General features: G+C 35.6%; 1 protein-coding gene across 2 annotated transcripts; it reads right to left on the bottom strand.

The window, feature by feature from the left end:
- Positions 1 to 468: 468 nt before the first annotated feature.
- On the bottom strand, positions 469 to 12,244 carry LOC121375956 (xaa-Pro aminopeptidase 3-like). 2 transcript variants are annotated; one of them, XM_041503698.1, is made up of 7 exons: positions 12,203 to 12,244; positions 8,660 to 9,427; positions 7,715 to 7,802; positions 6,294 to 6,428; positions 5,302 to 5,489; positions 2,517 to 2,637; positions 469 to 2,307 (listed from the first exon to the last, which is right to left on the bottom strand). In XM_041503698.1, exons 1-7 carry the CDS (start codon positions 12,209 to 12,211, stop codon positions 2,147 to 2,149), a joined length of 1,470 nt encoding a protein of 489 aa, XP_041359632.1. In that variant the 5' UTR covers positions 12,212 to 12,244; the 3' UTR covers positions 469 to 2,146. The 2 variants fall into 2 exon arrangements, with proteins under 2 accessions (XP_041359632.1, XP_041359633.1); XM_041503699.1 differs by lacking the exon at positions 2,517 to 2,637.
- Between the last annotated feature and the right edge of the window lie 2,074 nt (positions 12,245 to 14,318).

Genomic DNA, 14,318 nt, shown 5'->3' with positions numbered 1-14,318 from the left:
TGTGCTATCCTGTCTATGGGATGGTGCATATAAAAGATCCCTTGCTGCTAATCGAAAAGAGTAGTCTATGAAGTGGCGACAGCAGGTTTCTTCCCTCAATATCTGTGTGATCCTTAACCATATGTCCGACGGCATATAACCATAAATAAAATGTGTTGAGTGCATCGTTAAATAAACCATATTGTTCCACAATTTTTTAATAAATGCCTAATTTTGGATAGTAAAGTTTGTGTCTATTTTTATACGCCCATCTATGATGGGTCGTATCATGGTATGGTGTTGTCTGTCCGTCCGTCTCTTAACTTTTTCTTGTCTGGACCATATCTTGCATACAGATGCATACAGGACCATAAAACCTCACATGTAGCAACAACTTGGGATGGCAGTGTGTCGTGTACTATTTCTAGGTCACTGTGACCTACTTTTTAGTAATAATATTTGAAATAATAAAACAAAAATCTGTTGATATAGAAGGTGGATAAAAGATTTTTTATTGGCATCAAAGAATGATGAAATATGTTTATACACATGATTAAAATGTTCATCCCCCCTCAACAATTTAATCTGAGGGGTGAAAAACACATCACTCCTCATTTGAACAAACTACTTTAGGTTAGGTTGTGTTGTGTGTTTTCCATATCAACATTTTAAGGATTGCACATTTTCACTCCTGAGTTTCTTTGAGACTTAGAAACCAGTCTGTAACGGTGATGGGTAAATTTTTTGTAACGTACAAACACTGGAGGTCCTAAATTTTAATTTCACAATGAACACAGATTAATTATTTTCAAGTTCAGAATCAGAATGCCAATTAAAGTAGAGCAAAATTTTTAGCTTTGCATCTTTTCTAGAACAAAAGTAATAGAATAAAAAGTAAATACCCCCCATCTCACCCACCCCGCAAACTTATATGTGTGTTTTAAAAAATGGGCATGGCTCCTACATTCTTTAGGGTTACTCGAAAACCATTTTACAATTGGGGCCAAGACCTTAGATTATTTTGTTTAGCATAAAAAGGTATTTATAGAATTGTCTGTAGGTCAAATCTGAGACTTGTCATTTGAGAGCGTGTGGTTTGACCCATGGGCCTTTTCATTTAACATAAACAATACATGTGCAGATTAACAGCTTTCCTGTCGATTTGTCTGCTCAGTTTGTACACTTGAGCCTGGATAGCACATACAGACAGGAAACCATGGCCTTTGATACACTACAACCAGGCATCAGCAAAGCGCTTTACCATTGGGCTATGTCCTGCCCCAGAGAAAAAAAAAAAGAGAGAGAGAGAGAGAGAGAAACAGAAAGAGAGAGAGAGAGAGAGAAACAGAGAGAGAGAGAGAGAGAGAAACAGAAAGAGAGAGAGAGAAACAGAGAGAGAGAGAGGGGGAGGGGGTTGGAACAGTGTACATAACAATCACAGGTCATCATTAATTCATCAGTGAGTACAGATTCCCATACATGTAAACCTATACTTAGATCAAAGACTAGAGTCAATTCATCACTCATAACGGGGAACCCATTAAACATCCATTATCCAGGCCTTGAAATATCGGGAGACTGACCCTATCGATCACCTGGATGAAATATAGGAACAATGTTCCAATCTTGTTTGTGTCAAAATAGAACATTCCTGTATGAAACAATTAATTTGGGGCTTTGTGTTGTAAGAAAATTCCAGATTTCGTTGGCGTCTTGAAAGATGCTGGTAGTTAACTTTTAAGCATTTCATGTGCTTCATTCACAACAATATATGGAACTATGTCGACAAATGTTGTAACTAAATATCTTTTGATTTTGCTTTTGCTTTTTGCTTTTATTTAATTAACTTTTTTCAAATTTATATTGCCTGCAATCAAATTTTACTCTGCCCATCCACTGCAACTTGCACAGAAAGTGTAATGCAACTCACTTAAAGACAAAATGCTCATTTTCACACTCACATATTACAAAAATTAATTCATTTGTTTAAAATCACACAATTCACAGATTGTTTTTATTGGTTCACAAATAATTTAAATGCAATACTCAAAGTAAAACAATCTTGTAAAAACATTAGTAACTGCTGAATAATAAAATAATTTTCTGACTATGTGAACTAGGGGATGGAAGTTTAGTCACTGTTGTCAAGAAGATTCTCTATAAAGTGTTATCTCTGCATCACACGTTCAATGTCAACCGGTGTTTTGGGACACGCGGCTGATAGCACCACAGGTTCCGACTCAGTGATCAGAACATTGTCTTCAATCCGGATACCCATTCCAAGGAACTCTGTGCGCACTGATGTGTTTGTTTCCGGTATGTAGATTCCTGCAAGTTAAACCAAACCAAAAAATAATGATGAATGACACATAGAGTGTTTATTGGCAAACAGTTGGTGACAAATTTCACCACCACTTATGTTTCATGCTTACAATTATATAACTTGCTGCTTTCTTCCACAACCTCCTACTTTTAAACATAATGAACATCCAAGAATCACACATTTGTTTTTCAGCTACAACTTTATACTGCATTACCTGGTTCAATAGTGATGACCATGCCAGGCTGTAACTTTATACTGCGGGGAATTTCAGATGTGTCGTGGACATCCATACCAAGATAGTGGCCAACGTGATGTGGACAGAACTCACGGCTAACCTGGCAAGACACATAACAGATCCTTTGTAAAAGTGACAGACCATAGTTTTTAAAAACTATGATGTATTTTTCACTATTAGAGCTGTTTCTGATAATTTAAATTACAAGTTACATTATACGGTTGCTAGTCTCTTCATACCATGGTCATTTTATACCATAGTAATTTCGTACCTAATTTGGTTGTTTCGTACCCTGGTCATTTCGTACTATTGCAAAAATTCATTTTGTACCATTGTAAAAAGTCATTTTGTACCATAGTCATTTCGTACCTTGGTTATTTCATACCATGGCATAACAATTTAAAACAATCACCCAGGTAGTGTCTTTTACAAAATAACATTAAATTACAAATTTGTGGTTAATTTAAGGGATATTTTATCAGCAAAAGACTAAGAATTATTGCCACTTTGTATAAACATTAGCAATTGGCTATTTTGGCAATCAATAGGGTAGTTAATGTTTTAATGGTTGTTATTGTTTATTTCTTAAACAAATAAGATGCAAATAAGTAATATTTGGCCATTTCAACTGGTAACTGAAAAACATGTTCATATTTATTTATTATTATTAGCATATTTATTAATTGTGAATATAAAAAGGGCACTTTGGTCAACTGGATTATTGCCGACTTATTACAGTAGAAACACCGTTACCCTTCGTAGACATATTTTTCCATACAAGTGTGCAAGTAATCGGTCTTTAAGTTCTTTTTTCTTGTTTGATGAAAATTGTATACAAAACTATACGGATTATCTTGGACCTGAAATGTATTCATCTCACCTGCTTTAAGGGCTATGTATGTTTAATGTGTTAGTTTGAACATATAAGCAAAGCAATGAGGACGATGTGTTATTTTAAGAACAGGTCTGACTGCATACATGTATAACTTGTTTTTTTCCTTATGCAAAATTTTAACTTGTCCAAAGTTTGTCCAAAGTTTTTGTCATGCCCCGAAATATATATTTTTCTAATTCTAAATATGCACATACCTCTGAGAAGTAACAGTTATTGAGCCAAGCTCTAGTCTATTTTTAGAAGTTATTTCCCTGTTTAAGCCTCACAGACTTTAGTTTCACTTTATTATAACTTTATCCAGATGTGTTACAGGTTTATACATTAATTAAACATAATGTCCATTTTCATGGCCTGGAACTAGGGTCTGCACCTTTAATTATAATAAAGTTTGTTTTGTTTAACGACACCACTAGAGCACATTGATTTATTAATCATCGGCTATTGGATGTCTAACATTTTGTAATTATGACTGGTTTTAGGAAATTATCAGGAAATGTTTTATTTAATGACGCACTCAACATATTTTATTTACAGTTATATGGCATCAGACATATGGTTAAGAACCACACAGATATTGAGAGAGGAAACCCGCTGTCGCCACTTCATAGGCTACTCTTTTTGATTAGCAGCAAGGGATATTTTATATGCACCATCCCACAGACAGGGTTTTACATACCACAGCCATTGATATGCCAGTCAGGGTGCACTGGCTGGAATGAGAAATAGCCCAATAGGCCCACTGATGGGGATCAATCCCAGGCCGACTGCACATCAAGCAAACAATTTACCACTGGGCTACGTCCCGCCCCGTAGTCATCAGAGGAAACCTGCTACATTGTTTCATTAGCAGCAAGGGATCTTTTATATGCACTTTCCCCAAGACAGGAATGCACATACCACAGCCTTTGACCAGTTGTGGTGCAATGGTTGGAATGAGAAAAATTAGGATTAGGTGTGATTAGGATTTTCAGTGTATTTAGAAGTCATTCACAATAATCAACATTTTCAGAAGCATACAAAATGAATGCTGGGAGCAAGGTTTTAACACCAGGGCCCAGTTGTTCAGTTGTTAGTTAGCTTAACCAGTGATTAACAGAAGTTTTCGAAACCAACAAGTGAATCAAAACAAATACTAATTGAAAACATAATGTAGAAACTTGATTTAGAACAACCAAAGGTATCCCTACATAATCAAATCTAAAGTTTATTTTGTATATAAAATATTACACAAAACCTGGGTTACTTTCACTATGCTATACCCAGTGCACACTTAATCATTTTAACTGGAAGAATGTAAATAAAAATATCCCTTGCAAAAATTGACATTTTAGATGAATAATTTTACTGGGGATAATATTAAAAAATGTTAAGTACAGTAATCAAAAGTTGGTTCACGTGGTATTAACCTAGATAACTGATTGTTCAGTTATACATGTTATATTTGCACAAGCAGTGAGTTAAAACTTGACTAGACGGTAGTGCAGTCAAATGTCCAAAATCAGTATAGACCAATACAGAATTCATGCCTTTTTGTAAAACATGAATAAAGTTCCAGTGAGCTTTAAGTTTGTAATTTTTACCATCTGAAAATATTTTTGCACTTATATACATGAACATGTAATATATTTAATATTAATATTACTCAAAAACTATACTCATCATTTATTTAGCACTGAAATATATAACCTCATACACATACACACACACACATACAGCCACATATGTACGTAGGCACATACACACACTCAAAACAAATAGCAATTTTAGACAGAAGAAATCATGATCATGCACTTCTGTCAAATATACTTTTTGCATTAAATTTTATATAATTGACTTGAATGAAAATAATTGGGGATGGGCATTTTATACCTTTAACATTTCAACATCTTTCATTTTTGCAGATATAAGTCCAAGTTTCTTCAACTGGTGTCCAATCAGCTCCAGCATTTTTCTGTAAATTTCATCCAGTGAGTGGTTTGTAGTACACATTGCAATGCACGATTCTTGCACAAACAGCACTGCTTCATATAAAGACTGTTGTGCAGCATTAAACTTGCCTGAATAAACAAAATAATAATAAAAAAATAATATGAATTCATAACTTGTCTCTATCATCATCCCACATCGCTTTCTTTCATGGTAGGCAACATGTAGTTATTCAAGAGTGGCATGGTGATATTTCACTATTTCTGTTGTTTTAAAACATTATATCAATTTCTAAGGGAAATAATTTCACAGAAAAAATCTCCACAGCTACAGGTTACTTCTTTGGATTTGTATTTAACATACATTACATGTATTCTTGCATATACAATAGGAAAAAAATTAACATTAAAAAAAGCTATCTGTGATCAAAATTAAATGGTAAATTAAAATAAAAAACACTACACTGGCGTAGAAAGCAGGGGGGTGCAAGGGGGGCATATGCCCCCCACTTTGTGGGAGCAGCGATGGTTTTTATACATGTATACACATATTTATATATATATATATATGTTTATGTCTGCCCACCATTTTTTGGCACCTTCCTACGCCTGTGTGCTTAATGCAAACTACGGTCATATTTTAACAAGTGCATATGCAGGCCTCTGAAAAATTAGCAAATTATCATTTTGTTCATGCTATGCTCTTGCAATCTAATTTTACATAACCAATTTTTAGTTCCTGCATTAAATTTAGCACATCATCCACAAGGATGTCATGGGTGACTACAAATGATATGGGTTACCGGTATCTGAAATATGTTTTCCTAACCTGTAAATTGGTTACACAAATGTTCAAACCCCAGAGTCATGCATATGCATACTTGATCTATTACGCCAATCAGATAAAGGGAGAGAACTGCTTGTATGATTTTTAACCTGAAACTGGCCACGTGCGAGAGATGTCACTTGTATATCCGAAGTATTCACATCCCGCATCCATCAACACCAGCTCCCCGCCATAAATAATCTGATCATTACTGATGTAATGGATTGTGTTAGCTCTGTTACCACCTGGAACAAAGATATGTATAGACATGTAATGATACAATATTACATACAACTTAAGACATTAGCATCACAAGAAAACAAATGGAAGGACACAGAACCAAATTTTATAACAATACACTGTATAGTGTCTGTGAATAAAAAATGAAAAAAGTTTGTTTTGTTTAACGACACCACTAGAGCACACTGATTCATTGATCATTGGCTACTGGATGTCATACATTTAGTAATTCTGACATATAGTAATCAGAGGAAACCCATTACATTTTTCCTAACACAGCAAGGGATCTTTTATATGCACTTTCCCATAGACAGGAAAGCACATACCACAGCCTTTGACCAGTTGTAGTGCACTGATGGAACAAGAAAAACACCAATCAGTTGAATGTTTCAATCCTGCAATGCAAGCACCTCAAATGAGCACTCAACCGACTGAGGTAAAGCCCACCCGTCTGGGAATAAAGCAAAATTGGTTAATTAAAAAACAATTTAAGGGGGTAAAAAAGGACTGTTTCAGAATTGACCACATGGGTGTGTGTGTGGGAAGCATTTATGTTTATATTTATATATATATATATATATATATATACTCAACAATGAAAGTTTTGCTAATGTTAAAAGAAATGGCATAACATTTATGAATTAACCTATTTTTATTAATTAGTATTCACATCTGAAATGTTTACCATTTACAAACAACATAAACTCATCAACCTTTGCTTTACCATAACAGGAAGATCTAGTTTTCTTTTAAGTTTATTCAACGATGGCAAATTTAGACGTCATAAAAGACATTTGCTAAATTTGCGTTGTTGAGTATATATATACAGATCTATCAGTGAAAACCGATCAGAAAGTAAGTTTATTTAAATCATTGTGGAAAAATTTACAGTTTGTTTTGTTTAACGCACAAATTTATTTATTAATCATTGACTAATGGATGTCAAACATTTGGTAATTGTAAAATAAAGTTTTCAGAAAAAAACAGATCCATTTTTTCATTAGCAACAAGGGATCTTATATATATGCACTTTCCCACAGACAGAAATGCACATACCATGGCCTTGATATATCAGACATGGGTTACTGGCTGGGACAGAAAACCCAATCAGAGAATTGGTCCACAAAGGGGATTCAAGCCCTCGACCAAAGCACCTTTACCAGATGAGCTAGATAAAGCTAACCACCAGGCATAAAATAATAATGATAGTGCCTCCCCATATGATCAAGTCTAGAGCTGTCCTATCTCATTTCTTACTGGTACTTGAGAGCACCTTGCAAGTGCTATCTACCTGCTACTACAGGTGGATATGCCAGGAACTGGGCATCTCGCATCCGACACTCAAAATCCATCTTCGCATGCAGGTAAGACTCTTTAACCTAGTAAACACAAATACACATGTATACATATATTAAGTCACACATAATATCATCTTCTTTTTTAAATACAATTAAATGTTGATAAACACTGTAAAAAACACTAAAATATATAAAACAAATAAATATGTATTATAATATTATTCCACTTAGCTAAAACCTATCATTAATATAAATTTAATAACATTTGTATACATGTGTATTCTAGTATCCATTGATTTTTTTATAATCAAATGGTGTTGTCTCAAACAGAGTCTTTCAATTAATTTAAATCAGCATGCTTACTAGTACACATAAGAAATATAACAGCACAGATCACAGAACATTGCAGAGAACATTGCAGTCAGGACAGACAGACATTGGTTTATGTCACCTCAGTATTAATTTCAAAAATATGTTATCAACGAATATAAAATAATTTGCAGATAACATTAGCAATCCCACCCCCACCATCCAAGAAACCCTCAAAACAACCCTAGTGTATTCAATGTTTATTGCCTACAACAGTGAAATAAACTAAGAAAATTATTAATATAAAATGCTGTTATTTTTATCAACAGAAAGACTGTTCATTGTGATATATAATTTAATTATCACAATTATTATAATATAATTGTAAGGGGCCATTTGCAATTATTAACACTGGAATGATGGTGGCTAATGACAGCACACATATTTAAAACCAAAATAATTATTTAAAAAATATTAACTGCAAAATCTAAACATCCTAAAATGGAGGGGGATAGCAAAAACAGAGAGTACTGGCAATCACTGCACACTTGTGAAAATTGTAACAGTAGTGAACAGTGACTTCCTAATAACACACACATATATATATATATATATATATATATATATACCTCTGGATATGAAAATTTCATGACGTCTGCAAAGGCATTTGATGCTACTTGACAAGACTTGGACATTAGTTCAATTTCTGCCTGGCTCTTGATGACTCTCAACTTTTGACAAAGATGTACAGTTGTCTCTAGGAACTGATGCCGTTTCTCTTTGAGAAAGTGTCTCAGAACGGAAGCGTCAAACTCCAGATGTACAGGCTTCATGTAGTTATACCACAGAGCAAAATGACCCATTCGTTTACAGAAGTCACCACAAAACCGTTCCAACTCTTCTGAATTGTATACTTCTTCAATACCTGTAAGCCATCTTGCTCCTTCAACTCCAGATCTGGGTCCATCCCATAGCTCCTTCATTGGGTCTTTCTTTGGCACAAACAGTACAGAATGATAGTCATGTGAATCGTCTGGTGACGTGTGCAATACAAGCAAACTGTCCGGTTCTTGGAAACCAGTCAGGTATAAAAAGTCTGAATTTTGTCTGAACTGATATGGAATGTCATTAGTCATGTACAGTTTGGTAGCTGAAGGTAAAATAAGAATGTGATTCTTTACCAACGAGACATTTTTGAAATTTTCCTTTGCCAACTCGAACAGCTTTGTTCTCCTCGACTTATATTCTGTTTTAGAAATTCCAAGAGTCACCTCCCCTTCCTTCAGCAAGTGTGGATGGGTTGCTGCAGTTGGTTGACCAAACCATCGCAAGGCACGGAATTCAAGACATATGGACTTTGTTAATACATACGATGTTAACTCTTTGAAAAACATCACCTAAAATTACATATCTAATAATTGAATAACATTGTTACACCAATAAACTTGACAAAATAAGTTCTTAAAAAACTTGAAAAAGAGGCACTAGTAACCAACTATTATACTTCCCAACAACCAACAGCCATTAGCTAGTGCTGTGGGTCAGACTAGCTTTATTAGCGACAGAGGACAAGGATGCCAGGTGGGTGTAGGGAAGTACACAGAGACTACACCTGTGGAGGAACTTGAGATAGGTAGGTGATGGTGTAGACAGCTCAGAAGACAGTCAGAGGAAACTGACATACAAGGTGGAAACTGAGGGAGAAATTGGAAAGGTGTTTTTTTTATATTAAAGACGCAGACCCTAGTTTGAACCCGTAAAAATAGACACTACATCTGTTAATCTACAAACCTGTAACACATCTGGATAAACTTACAATAAAGAGAAACAAGAGTCTGTGACGCTAAAATGAACAAATGTCCTCTAAAAATAGACTAGAGCTAATTTCCACAACAGTCACATAACAGAAGTATGCGTTTTTTCCAGAATTATGAAAAATGCATTTCAAATACCAAATGTACAGCAATGGATATCTAAAAAAAAAAGAAAATGTAAGTAATATCTGACTTCAACTGTCAAAACTGGCTTTAATAGTGAAAATTATGCTGTAGTGTGTAAAACATAGGGTCTGTCATTTTAAGATAATGAGAATGATAGGCAGAGGGTGAGAGATAATAGGGGTACAGAAAGTACTCGCCCACTTGCCAAATGAGAGTAAAAATTCTGACAGATGAATTAAAAAATCAATTACCAGTCCAAAAGGTGATCTGACTGACTGCATTATAATTTTATTTATTATTATTTATTTGTTTTTATTATTTTTTTTTTGGGGGGGGCACTGAATCCGTGACTATGCATCAGTCATGCAAGAATTCCAAATCATTCAAACAAACGTTTTAGAATGTCGAAACACACAATAATACATGCGCCGCATTGCCAATAAACGACTTAAAGAGTTCCGAATTGCGTAAATGCGACATTCCAGAAATGGGTTATAGTGAAAATGGAACCATGCCAATACAGCCCCAAATAAAAATGAAACCAAATTGGACAAAATGGAACCTAGCATTGATTGAAATGGCACCCCGCAATCTATATATTTACAAGATATTATTTTTTGCCATTACATTGAGGTTCCATTATAGCGAAATCGGTTCCGTTTTTACCAACAAAAATGGTTCCGTTTTGATAGTGGTTCTGATTTAGCCCAATTCCAAGGAAACAGGGCCTGTCAAAGGTCAGTAGTTCCTAAAAAATATTTATTTGTTTACAATGAAAGTATGTTGCCGATGTGTTTTGAATAGATTCTTCTGTTAAATACTTGCGGGATGTCACTTGAATTTTGTAAATCTATATGAAAGAAATGTGAAGTCTTGATCAGAATATTTCAACATGTATTGATTTATCAATCAAGGTTTGAGGTCTGATTTCGTTCGTTTGCCACGTGATGTTGGTAACTTACCAAGCGTCCTTAATGTTTTTGTCATTAAATATATATACATACAGTGGTATAGGAAGGTGCCAAAAAGTGTGGGTGGGGGCACACACACACACACACTCATATATGCTGCTACTGGATCAAGAAATGTGGCGGCTCCCCTGTTTTTTAACATATTAATGTTTGCCATTTAACAAAATCTGATATAGTTTGTACCCGATCTGTCAGTGCTCCCACCCCCCCCCCTCCCAAAGTCGTTCCTAAGGACCTGCCCTCAACAGAAACATCCACTGGTCCCCACAAATCAAGATTTGTATCAAACACAAATTCTGCTTTCTTAGGCTCAGATATGCCTTCCAGACATTATACGCTCCATCATTAAATTGATTAAAGCCATGCATTTTAATCCTCATTTGAAAGAATTCTTCAGGTACAGTGCTGTCTGGTGTATCGGCGCACCTAAGCATTCAAGGACCATTTTCTATGTGAACACTGTGAAATACTTAATAAAATGTGTCTTTCACCAATGAAGTGGTGTATAATCTGAAATACACTACAAACTGTTTTATGTCTGTAGTAAATAAACATTTTAAAATGGTGCATAAATATAGGCACACCTTTGTATCCAAAACGATTCGCATGTCTGATGATTCGGCACAGTAAATGTGGATCGTTGACCCCGCTATTTATAAACCGCCCATGACCTCACTTTGTAGCCCATAAACACTACACTATGTTGTTAAAAATATTACTGTGAAAATTAACGATCACACATGACCCATCTCATGATCAGTTTCGAAATCTACTACAGATGCATACATGTCCATTGTCATGCATGGCTAAGATTCCTACGTGGTTTTGTTTTTCTCGGGTAAATTATCATCATGATTATGCACACACGTGGATCTTATTTCGCTTTTATTTTTTGTAACAATCTGACAAGTGTGAACTGGAATGACTATCAATTAATGTGTAAAACTTTTGTTTTGTTTGCATGTGTCCGTGTCGTTGTCAGCGCTACGTTATCGTATCTAGGTTGTATATAACGAACACTGAAACCCATCACCCATACTGTCCATAGCTGTTATGATAGCTGTACGAATGATAATCGGGAAGGACTTTCCTTTGGCACTGTCACTAACCCTAACCCTAACTATTAATGATAAGTATTAAAATTTTATAATGTTCTTTATCCATGACAGTGCCAAAGGAAAGTCCTACCCTTTGGTGTCATGTGAAAGCCTATACAATAATGTGTCGATATATTAAAACAATTCTAAAACAAAAGACTTACGATACACATACAGTATTTGTTTTTAACATCTTCAGTGACAGGCTGAAACCAAAATAGAGTAATCTCCCCTATATTGTTTCAATACAATAAAAAGCAAAACTATACAAATGAAACAATAAAAATGGTAAATTATACAGTATAACTACATAATATAATGCAAAGAACGCAATGTCATGTAATTTACAACAAGAAAATCTTTAAAACGCCTGAGGCTAATTCTTGAGGCTGAAGGCCGTTTTCTGATATGCTATAATACCTGCAATACAATACAATAACTTTATTTCCATGTTCATATATGTATAATAAAAACATAGTCTGGTTGACCAGCAAAAATAAAGTACATAAAATTAAACGCTAATATCAAAAAAACTAAACTACAACTCTTGTTTAATAAAGTACATGTAGTGTAACAGGTTCTATTGTTTTTTGTCTGTTCTTCGATATTTGGTTAATTAAAATAAATAAATATTATTAATGTTTGGCTTTAAAAAAAAGAGAGAAGTAGTCGTCACTTTTCACTGCATATTTGCCATCGGAAAGAGTTCGACCCGTGCCCCTCTATTACAATGGCTTTAAAGCATAACCCTAACCCTATATATCTAAAACTACCCTAACCACTGGAAGTGGGGTACGGGTCGAACTCGTGCTTATATAGAAGCACAATGTTTTAATACACCCAGCAGTAACCTCATACATAATTGGTGAAAACAAGGCTACTGTAACCTCTCATACAAACTAGTGAGAACTCCCAACTGTAACCTCATTCAAACAAAACTGGTGAGAACACCTTACTGTAACCATTCTGATACACAACTAGCCAGAACACCATACCAGGCCCGTAGGAACGACTTTGGGAGTGGGGTGGGGAGGTGGGACGGGGGGGGGGGGGGGGGGGGGGGGGGGGGGACACTGACGGATCGAGTACAACCTCTATAATATATCAGATTTTGATTACAATGGCAAACATTAATGTGATAAAAAAAAAAAAGAAAAAAAAAAGGCTTACAAGTGGGGATCGGGGCACGTGTGGGTTCATACGGGCCTGCATACTGTAACCCTACTGATATAAACGGGTGAGAACACCCTACCACAACCTCGCCAATATATATCTGATGGGAACTCGCTACTGTAAACCGATACATAACAATGGTGAGAACTTCCTACTGTAACCCATCTGATACACAATGGTGAGAACACTACTGTAACCCATCTGATACACAATGGTGAGAACATTACTGTAACCCATTTGATACACAATGGTGAGAACACTCTACTGTAACCCATCTGATACATAATGGTGAGAACACCCTACTGTAAGCCATCCGATACACTATGGTGAGAACACTCTACTGTAACTCATCTGATACATAATGGTGAGAACACCCTACTGTAACCCATCTGATACATAATGGTGAGAACACCCTACTGTAACCCATCTGATACATAATGGTGAGAACACCCTACTGTAACCCATCTGATACATAATGGTGAGAAGACCTTACTGTAACCCATCTGATACATAATGGTGAGAACACCCTACTGTAACCCATCTGATACATAATGGTGAGAAGACCTTACTGTAACCCATCTGATATATGGTGAGAACCATCTGTATCTGATACATACAATGGTGAGAACACCCTACTGTAACCCATCTGATACATAATGGTGAGAACACCCTACTGTAACCCATCTGATACATAATGGTGAGAAGACCTTACTGTAACCCATCTGATACATAATGGTGAGAACACCCTACTGTAACCCATCTGATACATAATGGTGAGAACACTCTACTGTAACCCATCTGATACATAATGGTGAGAAGACCTTACTGTAACCCATCTGATACATAATGGTGAGAACACCCTACTGTAACCCATCTGATACATAATGGTGAGAAGACCTTACTGTAACCCATCTGATACATAATGGTGAGAAAACTATACTGTAACCCATCTGATACACAATGGTGAGAACACCCTACTGTAACCCATCTGATACACAATGGTGAGAACACCCTACTGTAACCCATCTGATACATACTGGTGAGAACACCCTACTGTAACCCATCTGATACACAATGGTGAGAACACTACTGTAACCCATCTGATAC

Source organism: Gigantopelta aegis, chromosome 6, assembly GCF_016097555.1.
Source record: "Gigantopelta aegis isolate Gae_Host chromosome 6, Gae_host_genome, whole genome shotgun sequence".
In the NCBI taxonomy this organism is placed as follows: domain Eukaryota; kingdom Metazoa; phylum Mollusca; class Gastropoda; order Neomphalida; family Peltospiridae; genus Gigantopelta; species Gigantopelta aegis.
Note: the sequence above shows the minus strand (reverse complement) of the source record. Positions and strands in the feature narration are given on the sequence as shown.